The sequence below is a fragment of the Osmia bicornis genome, chromosome 10 (genome assembly GCF_907164935.1).
Source record: "Osmia bicornis bicornis chromosome 10, iOsmBic2.1, whole genome shotgun sequence".
Lineage (NCBI taxonomy): Eukaryota > Metazoa > Arthropoda > Insecta > Hymenoptera > Megachilidae > Osmia > Osmia bicornis.
The window spans coordinates 6,706,727-6,731,212 of NC_060225.1; the positions used below are offsets into that span (position 1 = coordinate 6,706,727).

At 35.5% G+C, this 24,486-nt stretch overlaps 3 protein-coding genes across 10 annotated transcripts in view; 2 read left to right on the top strand and 1 right to left on the bottom strand.

Moving 5' to 3' along the window:
* LOC114871266 (furin-like protease 1) overlaps positions 1 to 24,486 on the bottom strand; it is a 177,503-nt gene that overhangs the window by 36,467 nt on the left and 116,550 nt on the right. The gene's annotated exons all lie outside the window — the stretch shown is intronic.
* Positions 899 to 4,466, top strand: LOC114871272 (dynein intermediate chain 3, ciliary-like). 2 transcript variants are annotated; one of them, XM_046287637.1, is made up of 5 exons: positions 899 to 1,195; positions 1,528 to 1,689; positions 2,056 to 2,156; positions 2,891 to 3,020; positions 4,250 to 4,466. In XM_046287637.1, exons 1-5 carry the CDS (start codon positions 1,004 to 1,006, stop codon positions 4,364 to 4,366), a joined length of 702 nt encoding a protein of 233 aa, XP_046143593.1. In that variant the 5' UTR covers positions 899 to 1,003; the 3' UTR covers positions 4,367 to 4,466. The 2 variants fall into 2 exon arrangements, with proteins under 2 accessions (XP_046143593.1, XP_046143592.1); XM_046287636.1 differs by lacking the exon at positions 4,250 to 4,466 and having other exon boundaries at positions 2,891 to 3,402.
* LOC114871265 (dynein intermediate chain 3, ciliary-like) overlaps positions 9,822 to 24,486 on the top strand; it is a 31,896-nt gene continuing 17,231 nt past the window's right edge. For both annotated transcript variants that reach the window (XM_046287632.1, XM_029176945.2), the window contains exons 1-12: positions 9,822 to 10,481; positions 11,093 to 11,327; positions 15,918 to 16,119; positions 16,789 to 16,950; positions 17,621 to 17,721; positions 17,784 to 17,941; positions 18,624 to 18,801; positions 19,436 to 19,864; positions 20,212 to 20,494; positions 20,830 to 21,144; positions 21,457 to 22,124; positions 22,763 to 23,149. In XM_046287632.1, coding sequence (XP_046143588.1) covers positions 15,937 to 16,119; positions 16,789 to 16,950; positions 17,621 to 17,721; positions 17,784 to 17,941; positions 18,624 to 18,801; positions 19,436 to 19,864; positions 20,212 to 20,494; positions 20,830 to 21,144; positions 21,457 to 22,124; positions 22,763 to 23,084 — 2,799 coding nt within the window. In that variant the 5' untranslated portion in view covers positions 9,822 to 10,481; positions 11,093 to 11,327; positions 15,918 to 15,936 and the 3' untranslated portion in view covers positions 23,085 to 23,149. The remainder of the gene's footprint in view (positions 10,482 to 11,092; positions 11,328 to 15,917; positions 16,120 to 16,788; positions 16,951 to 17,620; positions 17,722 to 17,783; positions 17,942 to 18,623; positions 18,802 to 19,435; positions 19,865 to 20,211; positions 20,495 to 20,829; positions 21,145 to 21,456; positions 22,125 to 22,762; positions 23,150 to 24,486) is intronic.

Here is a 24,486-nt window from a genome sequence, read left to right on the forward strand (position 1 = left end):
GCTGAGAACCACGTCACCGACGACGCCTCTAATTCCATAAAGTGGATTCGAGGTGAAAATTGGATCTTCGATAGGTGAAAGGAATCGGGACCGGGAAATTAGCGAGGGCCGAGAAAATGGTAAAGCTTTCTTTCTTTCTTTCTATCTATCTGTCTCGATGAAAAGTGAAAGCCTACGAGAGAGCCAGGGTTCTTCAACGCTTTGAAAGATTCAATAGCGGGTTGTGCTTGCTGCAGACGACTTTGCAACCGTCGAGCATCGTCGAGAATGGAAATTGGAAGGGAAATTGTGGTTCTCGTTGAAACATTCATCAATGTTTCGAGTAACACGGTTTCTCTTCGATTGTATAAATCAATGCTACCGCGGATCGGTGCTCTGTTTTTATCGCATCCAGTCCTGCGAAAATGCTCGTTGATCGTTCAACCAGGAAACAATTTTATTTTTAATAAATCTTGGGTATTATTTCTGTCCTGTGTAGTTTACTCCATTGGTACTTTCAAGTACTTGATACAAGATCTCTAATTTAGGAATTCCAATAGTTTAAGAATCGTTTAGCTGAACCTTCCGGCCCTTATTTGAACCCTTTTCCAATACCTTTATTTCCTAAGTCATCAAACTTATTTGCAATAATCATTAAGAATTAATAAATCAATAAAGATATTGAGACTATTACAATAATTTTACTTTTCAAAAAAAAAAAAGAATTATTTGCTCCAATTTTTAAAAAATTATTCTGTTTCAAAGGGTATACCCACTGTGCGTATTTCAATAACAATAAAGTGATAAGAAAGTTATGTTTTGAATACTCGAAGCATATTCATTGCAAACAAGTCTTGCATCGACCTTCTCGTGTTTACCTCACGCTTCGTTCGTCAGTCTGCTTCAGGCTGCCGTTCGGTTCGAACGTTTTGACTTTTCTCTAATTTTTTGATAATTTATTTTTGGTGTATCTTTTTTGTGATTTAAATGTCGTGTTATCGTGCACGAGACTCAACGAGTGACGATGGCGACGGAGATGTTAAGATATTCATATATCAAGCCAAGATATCAATTTGGGAAACAATGTGTCTTTGAGCACTGTGATCGTATAGCCGAAGAAGCGATATTACCAGATCCAAAATTCTTGGACAATTATATTCTTCGTTTAAATAATAATTGTCATGTACAGAAGTCTGTACAACTTGCGGTTCATGAAGTAAGAATATTCTATTAAACTGATAATAATAATGATTGAAGCTATGATTAACCTCAATTGTAATGTCAATGGATAATAGGATTATCGTTACAGGAATTATTAGTAATTAATTGAACCCATTCCATATGGTAAATTTCTAATGAAAATCAATCAATATGTAAAGGGTTGCTATTGTCGTTTAATCACTGAAATTTCATAGATATATTATTTATCATTTACTTTCATGCATATCAATATTTATATGAATTTTAGTAAATGGGTGATGAGTAGATTTATAAAAATAAAAATTAATATTAATTCATTATCATATTTCGTCTCTCGTGGTTTTTTAGGTGCAAACAAATGTAAAGCTTGTGTCTAATACAGGAACATTCCACACAGAGGGTGGTTGGCCAAAAGAAATCAATGCAAATGATAATGAAGCTGTTTATAGATATCGTCGACGTATCGAAAGGCATAATAATTGGGCTCCATGTTTAAAAAAACTTATACCAGTGAGTTTCTCTTAAAGAAAATATATTGAAAATTGATCTTCAATTTCCATTACGTCCATTTACATTTTACATAACATTTGTAAAAGTAATATTGATATTTATTCGAAGTCGTACTTTGTTCGAATATGTATAATATACTGCTATATAACGGGACATTGTCACCTAAATATTTATAAAAATAAATTGAAAAAATATTCAATTTACAGAAACTCAGATATCATGTTTTATATATTTTTATTTTTCAATTCATTCTCAGAAAAATATGTATTCAATGCTTTTATGCTTTCTGCAGTAAATTTCAATTTTTACGTATGCTTGGTGATTCTAAATTATTCTATTAATTATTCACGATTAAATGTCATTTAGCCAATGGAACATTGTGTGTTACAAAATGGTGCGGTGAATATTCATGAAGAATATTTCGACGATCTGATTCCAACATCCATTGCCAAGCATTACAATATCAAGTAGGTTTTTCCAAATATACCGAAACTTTTGCTATCAATTCTGAAAACAATCAACAGATAAAGTTAAAAGCTTGAATCGAATCGAGTTAATGAATCGTGAACAATAAGACAATTGTTTCAAACTGGTTCAATGAAACAACTTAAATACACTGAACTGTAAAATCAATACACAGAGAGGGTTGAATAAATTTTACACAAAATTTACAAGCGTGTACAAGTAGATTGTAAAATTAACGATTGCATTCACTTGTTGCTGTAATAAAATGTTATTGAAAGGTGATTGAAAAATTTATTGGCTCGTAGACCTTTTTGCAAATCAACTGCTTTTCAAATATCTCTCTATCTAGAATAGTAATTGCAAAATCAAAGCTTTGATCTAACTAGTGCTAACAAACGTAACAAAAAAGTTACATCGTTACCTTGCAGGGTTCTATAGACCCTACGTTTATTTAATTACTTTATTACGTTAAACTTCGAACACAAATAACACGTACTACAGTTCCTATCTAAAGTTTTTTTACCAAATCAACTTCCCAATTTCAACCGAACCGTATTTCGAAAATTTCTTCGAGTTTTCCAAGAGCCCGGTTGTAACTGACAATTCAACCGAGTCAGCATTGTAACAAACCAGTAAAGTTTTCAATGATCTTCAATTCGTAACATCAAAGAGGCAGATGAGATTCGATCTCGAATAAAAATTCAATTCTCCTCGGTGTCGTCCGCTTTTTATTCAGGAACCGGAACTCGTACACGGATCCGCAAGTGATCAAGAGACCAATCAGACATCTGTCCTGGTGTGCGAGTGGTTCGAATCGATTGGCTGCTGCTTACTCCTTTACGGAATTTGAAGAGCATTCGGCCGACGTGAGTCCAGAGTCCTACATATGGGACATCGGTACTCGGATATTCCTTATGTTATTCGACGACGAACCACACTCGATCGGCGTTATTTGCCACGGCACCTTGAAACGGAATGCTATTCCATCGATTCGATTTATCTTGGACGCGGAAATTTGATATCGTTTCGATGAAAGACGAGATACCGCAGGTAGCTCGGAAGATTGATCGTGAAAGAATGCATAGGTGTCGTTGCATAAGCGCCATTGATATAATATTGACGCATTGAATGTTGCAGGGTAAAAAATAGCTAAAGAAATTTTTATTTTATTACTTAATTTAGGCAATATTTCTAGGAAGTAGAAATTTGAAAAAATTCTATCTTGGATTAATTATAATTATATCACTTACGGTGGTAAGGGAGTATTTATTTCTAAATTAATTTTATTCTAAATTAATTATAATTAGCACTTAACGTGTTAAGGATTTTCAATTTAGAAAAAACATTTTCAGAAAATTTTTCCATTCATCGTAATATTATATCGCTTTCTTTGTATAGAAAACTCCAGCAAACCATACAGTACATTAAAATCATCATCTCCATTAGTGACAATTGAATTTAATCCTCGTGATCCCGCGGTACTAGTTGCTGGTCTTTTGTCCGGCCAAGTGTGTTGTTGGGATATTCGAACAAGTGGTACACCCATCCAGACATCCCATCCTTATTACAGTCACAGGTATTCATATATCAATTTTCAATTTGAATTTTCAATACCATAGTTCTCGTTGATTTGGCAAAAAGAGAAATGTGAAATTTGTGAGAAATATTTCATTACCCTTTTATCATTCATATCGGTTTACCATTGTAATGATAAAATATTTTATCAAGTTACTGGCTTGAATTTCAGTTATCGCAGATGCGAAAATTATATCAGATTTTTCTTTATTAAATTTATTAAATTGCTATGATTATTAACACATTAAATGCCATTTATTTTTTGAAAAACATTATTTTTAATAATATTGCTATTGTACAAATAATATAAAATATCAAATTGAAATATGAAAAAATTATTCCTATTCTTAATAATTAGAGCTTCAATACGTCCCACAACAAATGCCCATTTTCACTGTAGCATTCAACGTATTCATGGTAAAATAATTTCGGCTCCTTAATTTATTTTATATAGCAAATATATTTGCTATACCAAAATAAAGTTATCACTTTGATCATTGTTTCTTCATCGTATCCGAAGGTTTCCAGTGAGCCAAGCCCTTTGGATCCCGTCGAAAGTGAACACAGAGTTTTTCTCAGCCTCCACCGATGGGGCTGTGCTATGGTGGGATACGAGGTTCCCAAGGAAACCGAGTGACATCTTGGTGATGGACCTCTACAGCCCATCTAGAGCGGACATCGTGAAAGCGATCGGTGTGACGGCTCTTCAATACGAACAGACCATCAGCAGTAGATTTCTAGCCGGCATGCAAAACGGCATAATCATCAACGTGAACAGAAGAAACCTTAATCGAATCGAAAAACTGGCGTCGAGATTCATGTGTTACACAGGGCCGGTCGTCTCTATCGACAGAAATCCCGTTGCTGTAAAAAACTTTTTGACAATCGGTAATCGTTCTGCCAAAATCTGGGCGGATGATACGAAGGAAGGTTGCTTTCTTAGAACTCGGTACGATTCATAATTACGCAAAGTATAATTGAAGAGATTTAAAAAAAATATATTAATTTTAAAAATCCGATGTCAATGTTCCGTACAGCGAAGATGAAGATCTGAGCGGTGGATGTTGGAGTAAATCCAGATGCTCTGTGTTTTACGTTATAAACACCAGAGGTGAATTGAAAGCGTACGACATTCTGGCGGGTATAAGAACACCCTTGACATCGATTCACGTTTGTCAGAACAAGTTAACGTCGCTAAGTATCGAGAGCAATGGCTCACTAATTGGTGTTGGGAATCATAATGGCAATATATACTTGTTGCAATGCTCGGAGGATCTAACGGTGTTCAGCAAAGATGAGAGAAACTGTTTAAGTAATGTAAGAAATTCTTCTTTCACTTTTCAATATAGTTATGTTCTTCTTTTTTTTTTAGAAAAAAAGACCTAATTAACCTAATGGTTAATTAATGTATTATTCAAATTGCAGTTTATTCTTAGCATCGTCCATTAACTATGACAAAGAATCTACAATTTGTGTTTTGAATTTTTTTTTTTGAACAATAGAACTATTGTTAATACATGACGTTTGATGCACTCTAATTTTTAAATTGAAAATAACAACGAAAATTAATTTTGGTAAAGAACGAATTAGTAAAATTATTAGTAATTATTAGTAAAAATACCTCGATAAAATTTGTAAATTAAAATAAGAAACTTACAACCAGTCAATGTTAAAAAATTACATTCTGAAGATTCGAGATCGTCTATACATAATAATTATATGACTCATAAAAGAATCCAGATAAAGAGGTGAGAATTTTTTTTTTTTCGTAAACAGAGAAAATTTGCCATCGAACGATCACCTTAACTTGTATATCTCGAGCAAACATACCTAACACCAAATAGTTTGATTAAACGAAGCTACGTTTCTCGATAAGCCCCGCTGCTTCTCTCTGATTTCGCGAAATCAGGTCAGCCGGATTTTCGCGATGAATTTAACCGAGAAGAAACAGCTGCAAGTAGACGGAATTCTCGGCTTTCCTCGGGAAATTAATTCGTTCAGGAAACGTTAGAAAATAATACGATCATCGTTTCGTTTTTCTCGCAGTATCTGGACAGATGCGGTCGATATCAGAAGGGACTCGATAATCGAATGAAAGAATTACGATTAATTTATGGTCCTGACATGGAAGAGGAACGTGTGCGTAGACGGCCGCCAAAGAAAGGCAAACGGAAAGATAGCAAAACTAAGAAGAAGGAGCATCAGTTCAGCGGGGATCATCACGAATCGCTAAAACGGAAGACCGTGAAATTAAAAGGAAAGAGCGTTCGTAAATCGAACGAACCACCATTAGACGAGGCAGAGGACGAATATTTCCGTAGAATTGAACAGGTAAAATAGAAAATTGTATTAGAAGTTTGTTGATCGAAATCAGATAGTTTGCCTTCTTTTTATTTCTTTCTGTTTCATCGATCGTAAGATTTTTTGGAAATTTTATTCGATGTTATTATATTCGTACATTGTAATTGATAAGTATTTTGTAGGGGAAAATTGATTCATCTCTGGCTGTCAATCACTTTTCAAAATTATTGCACATCAAATGGCTGATTTTGAATTGTGCAGAGTCCGAGTGGTTAATTAATGTCAACTAGGTCAATACCTAGTGGTTAATTAATGTATTATCCAAATTGCAGCCTATTCTTAGCATCGTCCATTAACTAATATTCAATTTTCATTTGCTTATATCCCAAAATAGTGATGGAATTTTTAATTTATTATATGACAAAGAATCTACAATTCTTTTTTTAACATTCTGTCTATAAAAGAAAAGCACAAGATATACTTTCTACGTATGATTGATCTATTGTTAATCCCAACAAAGGTCCAGCCATTTCCTACTAAGAATATTCAGAAAACTTTTATGTCGTTCCATTCTCCAAACCTTAGACTTTAAATTGATGTGTCAGAAGTTGAATATTGCAATACTTTTATGTCATCAAATTTGATACGCGACAGCTTAATACATACGAGTGAAGGGAGTTAAAGAACTCGAGAGACGTATAACATTTCTAAAGAAACATGAATGAAAAAGTTCACCAATTTCAACGTGACTGTGCAACGAACACCATGGACGTGCAATAGAAATGATGCATGTACCGTGTTTTTTTTTTTCTCGTTCTGAAAGGACTCCGGGAAATATGTGGAAGTAGATAAAGAGGACGTAGATGCAGCGCAGGAATTGTTGAGGAAAAGGATAGTCGGGATTCCGCAGAATGAAGAGGAGGACAAAGTATCCGTGAAGGAGGAGACGAAAAGGGAACGAAGATCCATCAGAAGGATCTGGAGTCGACCAAAAATGCGAAAAGAACTTGGAAGGACCTCGAAAGAGTCGAAAGAAGAGGTCAGCGAAGATATGGATCCTCACTCGGCGAGGATGCAAAGGAAAAGACGATCAAGACAGGTGTTGAAGAAGATTTGTGGGGCGGTCTGCAAACCGGAAATTTGTTGCAAAGACATGGAAGGTAAGATTGTTAAGATAAAATACTATTTTTTTTCAACAATTCCATCTTTCTTTTTTTCTTTTACTCTTTCTAATTTGTCAAACTTGAAAGGTGACATTATTTCAAAGAATTTTTCTCATAATTACCTACAGGTAATTATTTTTGCTAAAATAATAGCATAACTAATTTCAAGCCAGAGTCTCGGAGGTTCGAAGCACAATATCTAATTAAAATTTCAATTTGACGAAAAATACGTCACTGTTCCTTCAGCAAATTTCAATCTTCGCATAGAAGAAATTCAAAAAGCAATCTTTTATTCTCAGTCTTTGAGAAAAAAATGACCAAATTAATTAACGCAGGAAGTACCTGTTGGTAACTCCTTTTCGTCGAGATTAATTTCTCAAGGGTACCCTGTGTCACCCCGTGTAAATCAACATTCTTGAGGGGTCACTCGAAGTGTACAGTTCCTTTGTAATTGACTAGGAAGCTTACTCAATAATTTCCGAGGAATTTCATTTCACGCTTCCAGGGAAATTTTCCGAAAGTTTGCGCCAAGTTGTCGCTACGGTTATACCACTTGTAAATTCTACGATCACGATGAGGTGGGGGTTAGAGGAACTGCAAACAAGGTACACGGTCTGTCGCGGTCGTATCACGGTCCTGCCGGTGAATTAATTCCGTTCCGCGTTTCCGGTATTCCACGAGTCCCAAGTAGCCGCCTCGTCGAGTTAGTTACAGTTAACAGAGCTTAACGCGTCGGAAAGCACTTAAACGATCGCCTGGAAGTTAATAAAAGTAACGAGCCATCGAGCTATTACGCCATTGTGTAATTTCATGTTGAACATTTAATTCTTTACCTCATCATTTTATTTCCTCTTCCTGATTCTATTGAGAAAAATATTATTTTAACTAAAACAAAATCTTTCGAGTATAAATATCATTAAGAGATATCAAACAAAGTTATTCTGATTCTCCCGGACAGATCTATCGTTAAATCTTCAAACTCTCGAATACACAGATGTTTGGCCATTTTCTTTTTTCCTTTTTTTTTTACGATAAACGACGGGATGCCAATAAATCAAGCTTCGCAAACACGAAAGCCCACCGCATCCAGGAAAATATTGTCTTATCGCGTTGAAAAATATTTCCAACGGTGTGTATGCCGAAGCTAATGGCGATGCAGTCTCTCGCGTGTGGAGGATTTATTTCCATATTGGGGACGGACCGATATCATAAAAGCAATTTTTGCATTCTGATCGCGCGTTCATAGACATTGTTCGAGTAGCCGGAAATTTTCTCTCTTTCCCGCGACGTGAAATATCAACCGCAGATCCGCTCATTCCCATTCCACCGTATTATTCCCCCCTTTTTGTCCTGTTTTTATAGCGCGAACAGGAATTAATTCGAGATTATGTAAATGGGGATATTGGGTGGTCCAGGGGAATTATAAAGAACGGTTGACTCGTTGGAGCGAGTTTCGCGATTACAAATTAGGATGGAATTAATTAACGTCGGAAAGAAAAATCGTGCCCAGTGAATACTTTGTTCCCGGTCCGCTGATAATATTGATTCATTCAAATCAATACACCGGTAGAATGTATTAATTCTGATTTAATATCATCAGGAAACTTCACGTTTCAATATTTTTCCATGATTAAATGAACGTTAAATGAATTGAATTTAAAAAATGCGCATTTCTCTTACGTTTTCAAATATTATTAGTTAGATATTAGACAGAATATAATAGAAATTTGATTTACAAACACTAAATCTACTGTGTGCTCACTGTACTATTCTATTTTGTTAACTTTCAGTAACAACACGTATATTTTAAATATTAATTTAAAAAAAAATTAATGTTTATCTATACAAAGTTAATTCTTTCTAAATTTATTTCTCCATTTCTTTTCCATATTACATATCAATTTATAACAAACAAAAATCAGAATATTAATTTTCAATCGACAAAAATGACGTCCTTACATTTCAGAGATATCAAGAGCCAAACGTTTGAAAGAAGCGCAACAATATAAACTGATGATAAGGCTTCCCGAAAAAGTAAGATCATCCCTTATCCAGGACAAATTGTTCAGAAAATTAACTACACAGCTCGACGAAATCCCTGAACTTTCCCCGGCGAATAAGAGGAGGATGTTAAGGCTGAAGAACGCACCGCCAAATATTCTACGTAAAGAACTTCAAATAGCGAAAGAGGAAGTGCGTGCATGGCAAGAGAGAGTTCTAGCTGGGAATCTCAGTACTTGGATAATCGAACGGAAACTGGATGAGAAGACACCGAAGAAGATAGAAGCCGAAGAAAAGAAGGAACCGATACCAGAACCGTCTTCTAAACAAATTAGCGAGTTGCCGATCAAGAAGAAACCGTCTATGAGCAAAGAATCGCTTTTTGGAAGAAAACGATCATTGAAGAAGAGAAAAACTATGGAAAATATGAAAGAAATTGAGGCACAGAGGCAGCAGGAATTGTGGAATAGGTTGAAACAGAAAATGAAGGAACACGACGAGAAGGATCTATTAAAAATGAAGTATCCAAGGATATCTGCTGCTTTAGTGAAAACATCTTCGGAAGACCTTCAGAAGAGGAAGTCTGAAGTAAAAATAGGTAGTTTGATAGAGCTATAAATTAAGAGAAAATTTTAAGATAAATTACTAAAATATCAAAATCATACCATATATGAAATTATAGTACATAAATAGATTTTTAAAGAAGTCTTCATTAATTATCCAAAGTATCAAGATTAATGGTGCTGTAGACTGAGAGAAAATTTTAAGATAAATTATTGAAATATCTAAATCATACCACATATGAAATTATAGTACATAAATAGATTTTTAAAGAAGTCTTCGTCGATTATCTAAAGTATCAAGATAGAGCCATGGATTTTTACTTCTTATTTTATTTACTGACTTTTCAACACAAACCAGAAATATACCTGTAAAATAGAACGAAATGAAAAAATTCTTGATAAAGAAACATTTCTAGAATTGCCAACGGAACGTTGAAGAGCACGGCTCACATAAAACAATGGTCGATAAGAAGAAACAGAAAAGTGGAGCACTGAAATCGGAGCACAATTTGAAGTTTCTCGAAAAGTGAGACAACCAATTGTTTAATCGATCCACGTAGTCGGTGACAAGGGTCGTTTAGGATTCATCGTGGCTTTCCCGATGGAAAGGAACACCTTTAAGCATTCGTTGCTTGCACTCGAGATATTCTCCGGCAAGCCAGAAAAGTCGTGGAGGCAGGACAAACAATCTCCTTAAAAAAGTTTCGTCCTGGAAGAAAAGCTGGTACGATCAAGAATCTTTTATCCTATTCGGTGCACGATAGCGTGTTTCATAAAAAAGTGTGAATTAATTTCATTAATAATTCCTGTGCATTTATAGAACAGTCCATGTGCCTATCTTTTTAAAATCAATTATTAAATTTAATATCCGAACGTGCAATAAAATAATTTTCTTTATAAAATTTTATTTGCAACGAGAAATTTATCAGCATAGATTTTTTTTATTTCTAATATAAAATAAAAAGGCTTTACATTTGATAACCAGCCGTCCGTAGTGAAAGGGTTAAAGACGAAAGGAAATTTTTGCCAAGTTAAAAATTGCATTTATTCACACTTTTTCGTGGAACACGCCACTATGACATTCTTTTGACGTTATTACTTGTCCGCGAAACGGAAATGGGTGGAAAGGTGTAGCAGAACTTGATGTATCCCGTCAGGCATCGTTTCAGCAACTTTTCGCGACAGATTCAGCGGAAATTCATTCGACGACAGCATGAAATTCGGCTCAGAAACAGATGGTTCACCTTGGCTCGACGAGGAAATTATTGGACGAAGCTCGGGGAACCGAAGAAAGAGGGAAACGGTCCAAGTTTATCGTTTTTCTTGTCGTTTCAGATCCTCAAGCACAGCTTCGGCAAGCTTTCCATTTATTGCCGGAGTTTAAGGGACCGTTTCTCGGCCGAACTTGGACAGACATTATGGCGAGGAACACTGGAAGATAATCCAACTGGAATCTCTGTTGGACGAATGACGAACTTGTGACGAGCATCGCGAAAAGTTTTTACCATTTCCGCAGGTCACTCGCCACCTGTTTTCTGGAACTTCATGAAAATTCTACTTTCTCTGAGAAGTAAGTGTCGAAGAACTTGGAATTTTCTCGACAGAGCTACGGAAAACAAGGGTGCTAATTGATACCGTAATTATATTAAAAGGTGTGGCGGAGGAACAAGTAACTTCATTTGGAAAAAAATTTTATTTTCATTTGTACGAAATTTTTTTTATCCTTTTGTAGATGTGAAAAGTTGTAATTTACATTGGTATATTGTTCTTCTTTGAAAATACTAAATTAAAAATTCTACTAAATTCTTTCTACAATTTTAGTAAATTTGCAAGTTACAAATTGTAACTCGTAGACTGCTGTTGCATAAGTATTTTTAACAATTTTATTTTACTCTTTTATAAGTTACTTGTGAAATTTTGCAAGTTTTTTAGAAGACTTCTCTTTAATTAAGAAGTCCCATAATTTTTAAGAATCGTACAGTGTTCTCAAATGATTGATAGGGATCGAATATCATTTTTAGAAAGGAAGAGAAACCCATCAGAAGAATATCTTGATCGACCACCAAGACGATGATTTCGAGGATAATTAATGCACACTTTTGGGAATAACGTTTACGCAACGATGCAAAGTGGCCGGATAATTTGTAGTTTCCGGATGAAAGCCTAAGCGCCATTTGGACCGGGATATTCTCGAATCGGTTATCACGGACAATTGGGCCACTTCGTTCGCTTAGCTGATTAATGACACCTTTCCCATTGAAGATTCTCCAACAGGGCTCATGCTCTGAATTTCTCACGAGTCTCGTGAAACTTAACTTGATCATGGAACATCGAATTAACAGTCTCTTTTTATCCATATTTTTACGACAATTATAACAACCTTACAATAGTTTCGAAACATTTATAGTGTATAGCACGTATATGAAGTGTTTATTGATAAATTTTGTAGCATTTAATGATGAATTATTGATAATAGATGAATTTAATTATTTTGTTAATTTATAACAAAAATGTGTGTACTTAACATTTTTCTAATCAAGCTCTGCTAATTAATATCTACTTCAATCGGTTAAGAAATTGAATCGAACTAATTGAAGGGGTTAATATTAGAATCTTTCTCTTCTGTAAAATTCATGTTTCGAATCGTTTAGATTCATCAGCTATAGTTGGCAAACAATTACTACCTATCGAACGCGTTTCCATTGTGCAGGAAAAACGGATCGAAGCGCGGCACGATCTCAATCAATGACTCTCGTACTAATGAACAGGTGGAATCATTACTTGACACAATACTTCCAATTCACGGGAATGTTTCAGATATCGAGTTGTGTTCGTTGGACTCTGTTATCATGTTGTAAACAAGCACGCTGTAGTCTCGTGGAAAAAAAACCAAAACTCACGATCTTCCTATCTCTATCCATCTATCTATCTATCTGTTATTCGGATTCCAATTTTGCCGGCTTATCCGGTCGGAGGGAAAAAGATCCGGGGCTTGGAACAATCGCAATCCTTTTTTTTTCTCTCTGTTTTAACGTGAGCTCGACCAAACAACTCGGAAGCCGACAAACCGGACATGTACGCGTGCATTAGCTGATGAAGGAAATAGAGAAAGATAGCACTACGGTTTATCAGGGTTTTCGAGTTCAGAGGTCATCGTGTAGTTGCATTAAAGGTAAACGGAAAGAGGATCGATAGGAATGCTGAGAAAAGAGGTAACGAAATGATAAAAGATTATAGGGAATGTTTAACAATTGATCGATTTAAGGATCAAAAGGATTCCACTTGAATAATTAGCTCGGTGGATCTTGGAAAATTTTATTTAGATACCACAGTATTTGAAATTTTCTTTTACTTTATATTTCTTCAGCTTGCCATTTGGATAGCCTGGCTGGAAAATTTGTTTGAACGTGTTGATATTTGGCTCTGTTCTCTCGTGTGTCGAATTTAGTTATATTTTTCCATTTCAAAAGATGAATTTTTCAGCTGGAAATTTTGGAAATATCGACTGCTCGACCATAGAATTATGACGAACTTTATCCTTCTTTGTGTATTCAAAAGAATATTTTTTATAAAATTAAAATTCAAAGCTTCTATAATTTATCCTGCAAAATTGGTTATAAATAAATTATAATATAATACATAGAAATTAAGAATAAAGTCCTGCCAGTACCAATTATCTTTAATTATTTCTTTTTTTTATTCTTGAGAATTAAAAACCATTCGATAAATCAATAAATAGAATCTGCCTTTTCGTATTTTCAGCCATGTGATGTTTTTATTAAAACAATCAACTGTAAACGTGGGTTTGCAAACCATCCCGTGTATATTGTAACAAATTAAAGATGTATGTAACGTCAGTATCTCGACTTTCGGTCGAAGGCAATTACTGGCAGCCTTTTGTACTGCTCTGCCTCTCTCGACGCTGAAACCCAGCAATTCTCGCAATATTGGCAAAAATAAACCCGAAACGGTGGAGGATTGTTACGTGAATTGACCAGTGTTATGATTTATAGCATAGTAACAGTCGGTCAACCTATAAAAATGATATTTCTAGAAATGTGGTCCTCGAAATTGTTATCAATTTTTCAAACAATCTCTTCTACAATTATCAAAGCTCTTTTGAAAAGACTCAATTTTTATTTTTTTTTTTTAAAACAAAAATTTTCATGCGGTTTAAAAAAAGGTGTTTATTACTTTCAAGGGAAGAATTTATTAAAACAATTCACGTTTTAAAATTTATCAAACTATTCTATTATCAAATGGCACGATGTTGTTATAGCGAAACCACCATTCCCTGTTACAAATTTTCCAGGTATCAAGTTATAAAGGAAAGTATTTTCCCATTCGAAGCGTGACGCGAATGCAAGTACTGTACGCGCAAGCAACGAAGCTCAATAATGCGAAACGATCGATTCGTTAAGGCAGAATGATTGCATCAGCGGTTCTTGATGAACCAGGCATTAGAAAAGAATTGAGAAGCCTTGATTGCAATCTTCTGTCAGTCGTTTTTCTTCCATTTTCCCGTCGATCGGGTCAGGTTTACAGGATTGCTGAGTACCGCGATTTCAACTTTCTTCGCTCCAGGGGATAAATTATTAACAAACAAACATCAAAGATATGTTTGGATATTTGAACTGTTTTAGTACACAGAAACTACATGGAGTTTTAGATTCGTATTAACAGATCAAATATTATTAAACAAATTATTTTAAAAACGTAAGATATATTTTGAAATAAAAATAGTAAATTCATCAATTTCATATGTCTTCTCTGTATAATTAATGAAGATATATGAATTCTACGTTTGCATTAAGAAAGTTTTTTCTCCATCCATTTAACGGATCAGTTAATCAATAATAATGGAAAAAGCTCCAATTAAAAGGCAGCCATTTACAGTAGTAGAAAGTGCTTTTAAAACTTTGACACGAATTAATTAGCTACTGTAGAATGCAAAGCGGAGAACAAAGAATAATCTCATTGAATGTTTTCGATATATTCGATATAATATAATACTGCTTAATTAAATGATCATTAATGTAGTCAGTGATTGAATGTTCAATTATTACTTCCAGAATAATTCCCAATAAACAGATTCTTGACAAATAGATATAATAATCTTTTAAAAACAAAAATCAGTTTCAAAATTTTTTCGGGTTTTTCGAAACGAAAAAAGAAAAGCTTTGTAGACATTTTGACAAATCGAATAAAGAATGATCGTGGTATTAAAGTCACAACTGTCATCCATCAAAGTGTTAATTAACGCGAGAGCCATTAAAAGGAACGAGTGATTTGTAACGAATACCCTGAAACGAACTTCGGTTTCGATCATCGGTTCACCAACGGGAAAACCGCTCGACGTTCCTTTTCACAATGAAGTTTCACCAATGAATCCCGAGCGTGCTTCACCTCCGAGCTATTGAAATATCGACATTCGAGCAATCGACTCGAGGGTCCACAAGAAATCTCCGTGGGTTAGCTTGAAGCTGGTCAAAGTCAAAGACAGCCACGTTTGATTTTCGATAGATAAGTTCGATCGAGAGCCCAAACGTAGCTATGTTTGATTTATGCTCGATTCACACGCGCGTACGATCCTCCACCTCGGAAAAAGGACGAACGTCAGAGATAAAATCCTTCTTCTCACGAATTCTCTCGTATTTTTATTGAAACAACGCAAATATCTTTTTGGCTGGCAATTTTATTCACCAATCGTGGGTTCATGAATTTTTCAGTACCCTCTGTCAGTCTTTTGATAAACTTCCTCGGAGCTGAAAACACCGAGGATCCTTGATCCTGAAATTTCAAGGATATAACGCTTAACGATTAATTATCGAAGGATTTTTTAATCAAGGTTAGGCGAATAAATTATTTTTGGTTAAATATACTTGTGATGGATGTAGGTTTTTCTTTTTTCGATGATAATTTGTGCAACATGCATTATGCACTTTTATGCATACTGCATTATGCACCGATCTGTGTTCTATCAACCAAAAAATTAATTATCTCATTAATATCCAATATTTCATTAATTATAATAATAAAAATCGGAGTAAACAGTATAAAACATAAGATAATGGATCAATTGAATCGTTATTTAATAACCAAAGTAAAAATAACGATCAGAATATTTCTAACATATTCTACTTTTTGTTTTGTTTTTTAGGTGTGATTAAAGAATCATAATGGAGATCCAGAAGGTGTACGTAAAAACACGCGCCGATTTTGGCAAACAATGCATGTTTGACTTTATTGGTCCAACAATGGACGTGGAAATCTTTCCGAATCTAGTCGATATGAACGATTACATCTTAAGATCTCATTGCCACGTCGGAATGCAATACTCGAAGCAGCTTGCACTGCACGAAGTAAGGTTGCCTCTATGCATTCACTGTATTTGCATTTACACTTGATGGCGAATCGACATCATACACGGAAAGCCTCCCTTTGTTTCCAGTTCGATACAGGATTTTTTTCCCTCGTGAAACAATAACGTGTAAATTCTATGCCCTTATATTTAATTTTCAGATAAAATACCAAACTTCTGGTTTGCACTTAACACTACAAATTAAATTTTTTTTTTAAATATTAGCATTTCATGCTAATAATTTCTATAATTTCAAATCTATCAATTTGAAGGATTTCTTCGTTTCATTGTTAAAATAATACAATGGTAATAAATCAAATGGCAACAAATAAAAATCAATAATGGACATCATCGAGCTTTCCTATCAAGCTACACATAATCATTGCATACAACATGTGTCAATTATTATCTCGTATCATGCATATTAATTAATCCATCACACAAATGTACAGTAGATAATTAACTCAATTAACAATTACAATACGACGATCATAGAATATTCATCCAAACATCAAAACCGACCTCTTCCAGGAAATCGCAATCGTTTATAGGGCGAATTCCTTTAAACCCTAGCACCATAAATTATTCGTGTGATTCGTCTGGAAAGCTTTCGCAAGTCTTGTTGGATTTTTCGTAGAATCGTGACGGTGTTGCTACTTGTAAATTCTAGTTGCAAACCCTTGGCAAGACGACGAAAAACAGTGGAATGTTTCATTTCGAGGGTGGTTGGCCGAAGGAGATCAATCCCAGGGACGAGGAAACTACCAGCAGGTTTCGAAGGAGAGTCGAAAAGGACGACAACTGGGCACCGAAATTACGTAAGTTGTTCGAGGTAAGTTACCCCCGGTTGATCGATTGAGCTTGAGCCTCGATAGCTGAGAGCACAGACCCTTGGACTTTCTGACTTCGAAGACGTATATCTGCAACCTGACAGTTTACCGAACTTTCCAATCTATTTTTAGTTGGAAAAATGGAGATGGGTAGAAAAATTGACAGCCAGAAAGTATGTTATCTCGTTAGATCGACATCTAAGGTCATTTGAAATTATTCCAACCATCAGATGTAGGAGAAGGGAGAAAAAGGGACGTTTCGTCTCGGGATCGTCTGTCAGACTCGTCAGTGAGGCTGACAACAGACGATTCCAGCCCCAGACACCTATTATACATACCACAATTCGGAATTTGCATGCCGGACGACCGCTAGCGAGAACACTGTCATCTCGCCCCCACCTAGCGGTCCCCGGCCCGAACCAACCCTTTCCCCTTCAACTAAACGCCTACACAGACGTAACATTAAAAATTTCATTTGGGTTCGACACTTGTTTGCAACTTGTAATTAGAAATAATTAGATTTAGAATTATCGTTGCATTATTAGCAACAATTAAATATTAAATCATTGAAGTAAAATATTTTTGAAAACTTATTTAATTTTTATTAAGCTTCACGTTTAATAATTATATTTCCTAATGAACCTTGAAATAATACAATTTTCTCTGTTGCAGGTGATGGAGCACAGTGTTCTCCAGAATGGCGCGGTGAACATTTACCAACACTACTTCGACGACATGACACCAACACAATTGGTGCAACCTGTTGGTCTCAGGTAGCGGAATGCACCTTAAACTGCATTTAATTTAATTTAATTTCTCATGTTCTGATTTTCAGAACCGTGAATGTATATGCGGATCCAGAAACTCCGAAAAGACCGGTGACCGACATCTCTTGGTCGCCAGATTCTGGCAGCAGAATCGTGGTTTCTTATTGTTTCCTGCAGTACGGCAGGCAGCAAGATTATAGTAACAAGGTGTACATCTGGCAGGTTGGTAGGTAAAAGAAAAGAGGAACACTTAGCTCTCGGCCTCATTTTCATCGCGTTAGCAACACCGTCGGCGTATTTGCATCCCTTTGCATAGTTCTTCACGATGGAAAGGGATGGTATACTTCATTTCGAGGCATACATGAATTTCTTGTCTCGATTTTGGACACGTAATATCCTTTTAGTTGAACTAAAATACAATTTTTAATAAGATGCAAATTACAAGTGCAATAATTGCAAGTTGATATAATGATAATTAATTAGCAATTTAATATATTCTTTTTTAAAAATTATTTATTGAAATTTGTTAATCATCAAGATACAATTAGATTTTCATAACGAACCAGATCTTTTTATTTCAGAAATTAACTTGTGTGACTTTTGGCTATCTAATCGAAACCCTTTTGAAACCAAAATAATCCCCACAGAATAGCATCAATAACAACTTGTAATCTGAATAAAGATCCACTTAAAGGTTACTTTTATCTCGTGACAAGGCACGTGCGTTTAATCCAGCTCGTTGAAAAGCTATAATAGCACGGGATTTCAAATGCAAAGATTCACGATTGAATAAAAAAGATTCGATGAAAATCTCCGCGATACGAGAGGTCCCCTTTCATTTTCTTTTTTTTTTCCTTCCCCGTTCATTTAATCCGGATTATGAAACGCCTTCGTCATTTTACGAGCAGACAATCCGAACGAGCCTTACATGGCACTGGAGCCTTTTAGCCCGTGCGTGGTTTGCGAATTTAATCCTCGAGATCCTTCCGTCCTTGCCAGCGGTCTTATGTCGGGCCAGGTTTGTAACTGGGATGTCAGGACCGGCATCAAACCCGTTCAGACCTCTCATCTGCTAGCCAGTCACAGGTAAGCGGGGCCGAAACGTGTTCACTCGCTCGTTCCTCAGGCTTTGTCTGCTAAGCTCAGGCTTTCCTTTCTACCATCGATCGTTTGCCTAATCTATCAACTCACTCGTTTTTCAACAATGAAATTCTGCTGATGATGAATGCTAATTAGAGCTGGCTATTATCTTCATTACGATGACTAATTAATCCTACGCAAATAAATATCAAAATGTGCTTCCATTTGCAGTACGTTCCAAATGATATTTAGAATGAATTATCTGTAGTCCACTTAATTAATTTTCAAATTGAACAGTTTAATCGGGGTCGTCCCTGAGATTTTGAGGGTCCGAGGGGAGCTCCGAAAAAGGGCCCCTTCACATATATGACATAAAAAAAAGTACCTCAAATAAAATTTATAAAATTAACATTAAAGCCTGTATAATTAATTTAGATTTAGATTTACATTTACATCAAAAGACAAAATCGTCTTATGGGGGCCCTAGGCGGCCGCCTAGTCTGCTTAGGCCCAGGGTCGGCCCTGATTTTAATTTGCTAATTTGCATTTTTCTTTTTTTTCAATTTCACAAAATTTGAGGCATTGCTCATCATGCTAATCGACGTGTTAAATTAATAAAAAAAAAAATCATTTTTTTTAGGGATTACACGAATGCGGTAAGATGGTTATCGTCAAAGAGCAACACTGAATTTTTTTCCGCATCATCGGATGGTCACGCGATGTGGTGGGACACGCGACTACTACGAGGGCCGACCGAAACACTGATGTTCGATTTCCAGAATCCAAACGAGCCGAACATCGACAGAGCGATCGGAGTTTCCTGTTTAAATTACGGTCCAATGATAGGCGCGAAATTTATGTTCGGCATGGATAATGGTATTATCGTCACCGGCTCTAGGAAGATGAAAACGAACGCGGAAAAATTAGCGGTCAAATTGAAAGCTCATTATGGACCAGTGAGATCGGTCGATCGGAATGTTTTTAATCCGGCCGTGTATTTAACTGTTGGAGATTGGACTGCTCGTGTTTGGGCTGAGGATACCCGGGAAGGGTGTCTGGTCGCTACTCCGTAAGTTAACTTTTTTATTATATTATATTTTAACCCTTGAAGAGCGGAGACTTAAAATTACAAAATATATAGAAGGATATTAAACTAAAGTTAAATGTATAATCTTTAAACGAAAGAATTTCATATATTGAAAGAATAATTTTTAGAGGAAGGAGCTCTCTCCATGGTCCGCCATCTGGGAATTAATATTTGTAAATCATTTTTAAATTAAATCATATCCATGTTATTTTAGATGTATTTTATATGTTTTCTCAGACTATTTCGATTTGCTTGCATCCAATTACAGAATGTTTTGTAAATATTAATTTCATTTTTTTTAGTGAATCTTTGAAATTTTTTATTATCAGGCATTTTATGAAGACTCCAACAGGCGGTTGCTGGAACAAAGCAAGATGTTCTGCTTTTTACGTGATGACTGCGACCGGACGCTTGACGGCTTGGGATCTTCTTCAGGGTCTCGAGCAACCCGTTGTTGCATTACAGCTATGCAAAGAAAGTCTTACTGCCTTAGCACCCTATGACGAGGGAACCCTTATAGCTGTCGGAAACATGGTTGGAACAGTATTTCTCGTTGAATCGACGGAATTCCTTCAGTCGTTCGACAAAAAGGATAGAACAGCTCTTTCAGAGGTGAGCAAGCACAAAACGAACACCCTTTTCGTTACTTCCGCACATTATCCATGTTCATTCTTGTCCTGTAAGTTATCGCTACATTGAGGAAGGTGTATATTTATAAAATAATTATTCTTCAAGAATGTATCCATTTATTTTGCAAATATTTTATTTCTAACGAAAGGGTTAACTGTCCTTTTTATTTTTCGATCAAGTTCAAGAAAACTTTCACAATTTCAACGAACTGATAATTTGATTTGAAATTTGTTTGTAAATATTTATATTCAACGTTCATAATCTTTTTCTTCGATACTTTAATAGAACTACTGATAATCGTAACGATTTCCATCCAGTACCTCGAAAGACGTTCGAAAGTCACGAAAGCGATGGACGTGCGTTTAAGGGAGATCAAATTGACTCAAAAGATCATGGAGGCGGAAATGGAAGCAACGAAAATCAAGGAAAAAGGCAAGCCGGCTAGAAAACCTGCAGCACATAAGAAAGACAAAGGCCGGGAGAAAGAGAAAAGTAAAGAGAAAGATAAGCCGAAACTTAGTCGCGAATCAAGGGGCAGCAAAAGGAAGAGCGCGTCCAAAGAAAGAAAGAAAAGAGATGAATCTCCTACATTGGTGGAGGCTGAGCAAAAATATTTAGAGATGGTCCAGAAGGTAAATTAGATTTCTAAAAATTTTTTTATTATTTTTAATTGAACCGTTCACAGGCTAAAGTGTTTAAACTAAATTTCTAGAATTTTTAAAAATTTTACCTTCAAAACATTTGATTGATGTTTAATTTTTCATATTTTAACATTTCCTTTTCGATTTGACAAATTATATTTCTCACTTCCTAATTACCTGTAACAATTACAAATAGTGTAGCAGAAGTACCTGTATTAAAGTGACGATATTTCAAAAAATCGTCTATCGAGTGTGTCATCGATACCATTGAACAAGCAGTACAAAATAACAATTAATCATCAGGGAATAGATGAATACTCTTCGGAAAGCGATCCAAACCTCCGTCCAATGGCTCAGCAGACACAAACGAGGAAACAGGAGCGAAGAATTCGAAGAGCGTCGGAAGCAGTGTCCGAAGAGGACGATGTTGAATTGATGGACGAACAGCAGACGAAAGAGATGGAGGGCAAGATGAAAGAAGAGATGAGGGAACGAAGGAAAACCAGACGAATTCAAGTGAGAAAGAAACCACCGTTGAAGGTAGCGGCTCGAGTATCCGAAGGATCGATCACGGAAAAGATTCCCACGAAATCTGCGAGTAACCTGGTCCTGGACGGGTCCGAAAGGAGAAGAAGAAGAGGACCGAAGACGAAGATCTCGTTCTCTCTGCCGATACCGTGCAAAGGTGAAGTTTGCAAGCCGAGGGTCTGTTGCTGGAGGAAAGGTGTAAAAGAGAAGAGATCAGAGAAACCGAAGATCGAGGAGAGGAAATCGAGTACAGATTCGGTACAATGGGCGGCTGCGAAACCCACGAAGCGTCGCGGCAAGCAAGCTCGCATTCTTCAGGAAATGATGGAACCACCGTCGGATTTAACTCTGGAGGTTCAGAGAGCCAGAGAAGAGATCAGAGAGGCGACTCTGAGAGCAAGGGTGCCGAAAACTCGCATTCTTCGAGAAGCTGCGGAAATCAGGTGAGCCAAATAGTCTTCGCATATAGGGTGAAAATTAGCTTCTTAGGTAAAAATGTAGTGTTGTACGATCCTTTTCTATTTTTGGTATATTCTTTAAAGCACATTTTTTATCACGTATTAACAAATTTTTATTGCAATCTTGGTTACATTTATCAGAATCTATCCTAGCATCTGTGTCATTTACAAGTCTCCAGTGCCAGAAATATTTATGACTCCAGCAACATATTTTCTAATTTTTATTTATTTATATATCCTACTGTAATTTTAGCAGTATTCTGAATTCTTCATTATTTGAGTAAATTAAATTCCTAACAGGGGTGATTCTCGTTAGACGATTTTCATATTAACTCCCAAAGAAAATTTATAAATATTTCAATAACTATTGCAAAAATTGTCTCATTTTATCTCAAAATATTAAAAGGGCCTCTCATCTAATTTGTCAAATATATAAAAATTCATTCACCTGCAAATTCAATCCATAAATCACTAATACTTGTGTGCACTAACACGAAATTCTACACCGACCCTCTATTGTTTTAACAAAATTCGATCCTCGTTAATTGAACCACAAGCAACATTCATCAACAAACATGAGATCGATCTGTCCATTGACCTGGAGGTTCAATTTCGGAAAATAGGGCAAAGGAGGCAAGGAAGGAACAAGAGCAGAAGCGCGGTTCAAAACAGGACGTAGGAGAGAAATGGGAGACATGGTCGGAAGAGACGAGTATAATGGAAGAAGATGATGAGGAAGAAAAAGGAAAGACAACTGTTCCTCCGGATCCTTGCAGTCCTCAAAAAGCTAAGGACATCGCCGGAGAGTTCTCCGCGATCCTTGGTATCCCTCTTCCGCGCATAAGTGAAGAGAAATCAGTTGGGAAAGCTCATTTGGAGAAGGCAAAACTTGCTCGAACCAGAGTTTATCCACGAATTTCGGAATATCAAGGGCATATCGAGTGATAGTAGAGTGACAATATCTTGAAGAGTTTCTGCTGCTTTGGTACCTGAAGAGGTATGGGAAAAAGGTAAGATCATTCATTTAACTATTATGGTAATTAATTATGATTTTTTGCTTTAAGAGTGAAATACTTATTTTATTTTAAATTATTTTTTAAAAATGACAAAAATAATGGAAACTTTCTGCATAGCTTTAATAGTTTTGTGTGATTCTTAGGCACTTTTTTCTGGTAGAATTTCAGTAGTAATCTCAATGATAATTGAAACTTTATGATTAATACTAGAACGACGAACAGAATCGACGACCATTCATATTAACATTGTGCAATTAATTTGGTGGTATTTCAATAGTAATTGGCAGAGTTCTGGTAGAGTTTCAGTAGTAATCTCGATGAGAATTGAAACTTCATGATTCAATATCCAAACCTAAACGTAAAGAATTGATATTCATATAGAATTAATAATCCTAGATTTATACAGGGTAGTAACAAAAAAAATTTTTTAAATCTTAAAAATACAAAGGTGAAAAATCTGCATAAAATAATTTATAATTCTTAATCATTTTTCAAATATTAATTTATTTTTTCTTTTCTTTTCTTTTCTTTTATCAACACTATCTCCTATATAATAATTTGGTAACATACAATGATTCTTCCAATAAAATTTCAGCATCAATATTAATGATGACTGAGGTTCCATTGATGATCAGAGCATAGAAGAAACTCGATATTTATGTAATAATAACGATCTTAGATTTATGATAGTTTTGTGTAAGTATGTTAGTTGTAAATTAAACAACACAGATTTTGATTTAGTAGTTTCGTGCACACGTAGACATTAGGTGGTTCATTAATAAAGTGTGTAATCCACAGTATTGCTTTTTTCTCTGTAATTTATTCGCGTTGTGTGGAATTGTGCCAGATAGCACATGATTTTACTTCTCGAATATTTATTACATTGCTTTTTGCTTCTCGAGAATTTCAATTAAATTCCTCACGATTTTCCTTTATTCTGCAACGAATCAAAGGAAGAATTTCGGAAATCTTTGCATGCTCTTGAGGGCTCATGTGTTTGAAAATTCTTTAAACAATTTTCAAAGAAGCTACAGATATTAGATTCTACTAATTAGATATAATATCACTTCATTATTTATTTACTCAAAATTATTAAATTTTACAATATTTATAAAATTTCTGAAAAATTTTCAAACTACATACTCTGCCAGTGAAAAGTTTCTCAGCACGTCGAGGGAAATCTTTCTTATTTCTCTTGAAATATGCTGAAGGAAAGGATGCTCTGGTAAAGCTCCAGAGCGTTTGCAGGATCACGGTATGATAAATTCGGCCAGGAAGATCCGACAATCAAAGGCTGGTTTCGGGGAAAAAGTGCAAGAAGACATATCCGG

Bases quoted from the DNA above. Each gene is read 5' to 3' on its own strand.
- LOC114871272 (XM_046287636.1), top strand. From the start codon at position 1,004: ATGGCGACGGAGATGTTAAGATATTCATATATCAAGCCAAGATATCAA. The intron at 1,196-1,527 runs GTAAGAATATTC...GTGGTTTTTTAG, and splicing joins TACAACTTGCGGTTCATGAA to GTGCAAACAAATGTAAAGCT. The intron at 2,157-2,890 runs GTAGGTTTTTCC...CTTTTTATTCAG, and splicing joins GCCAAGCATTACAATATCAA to GAACCGGAACTCGTACACGG.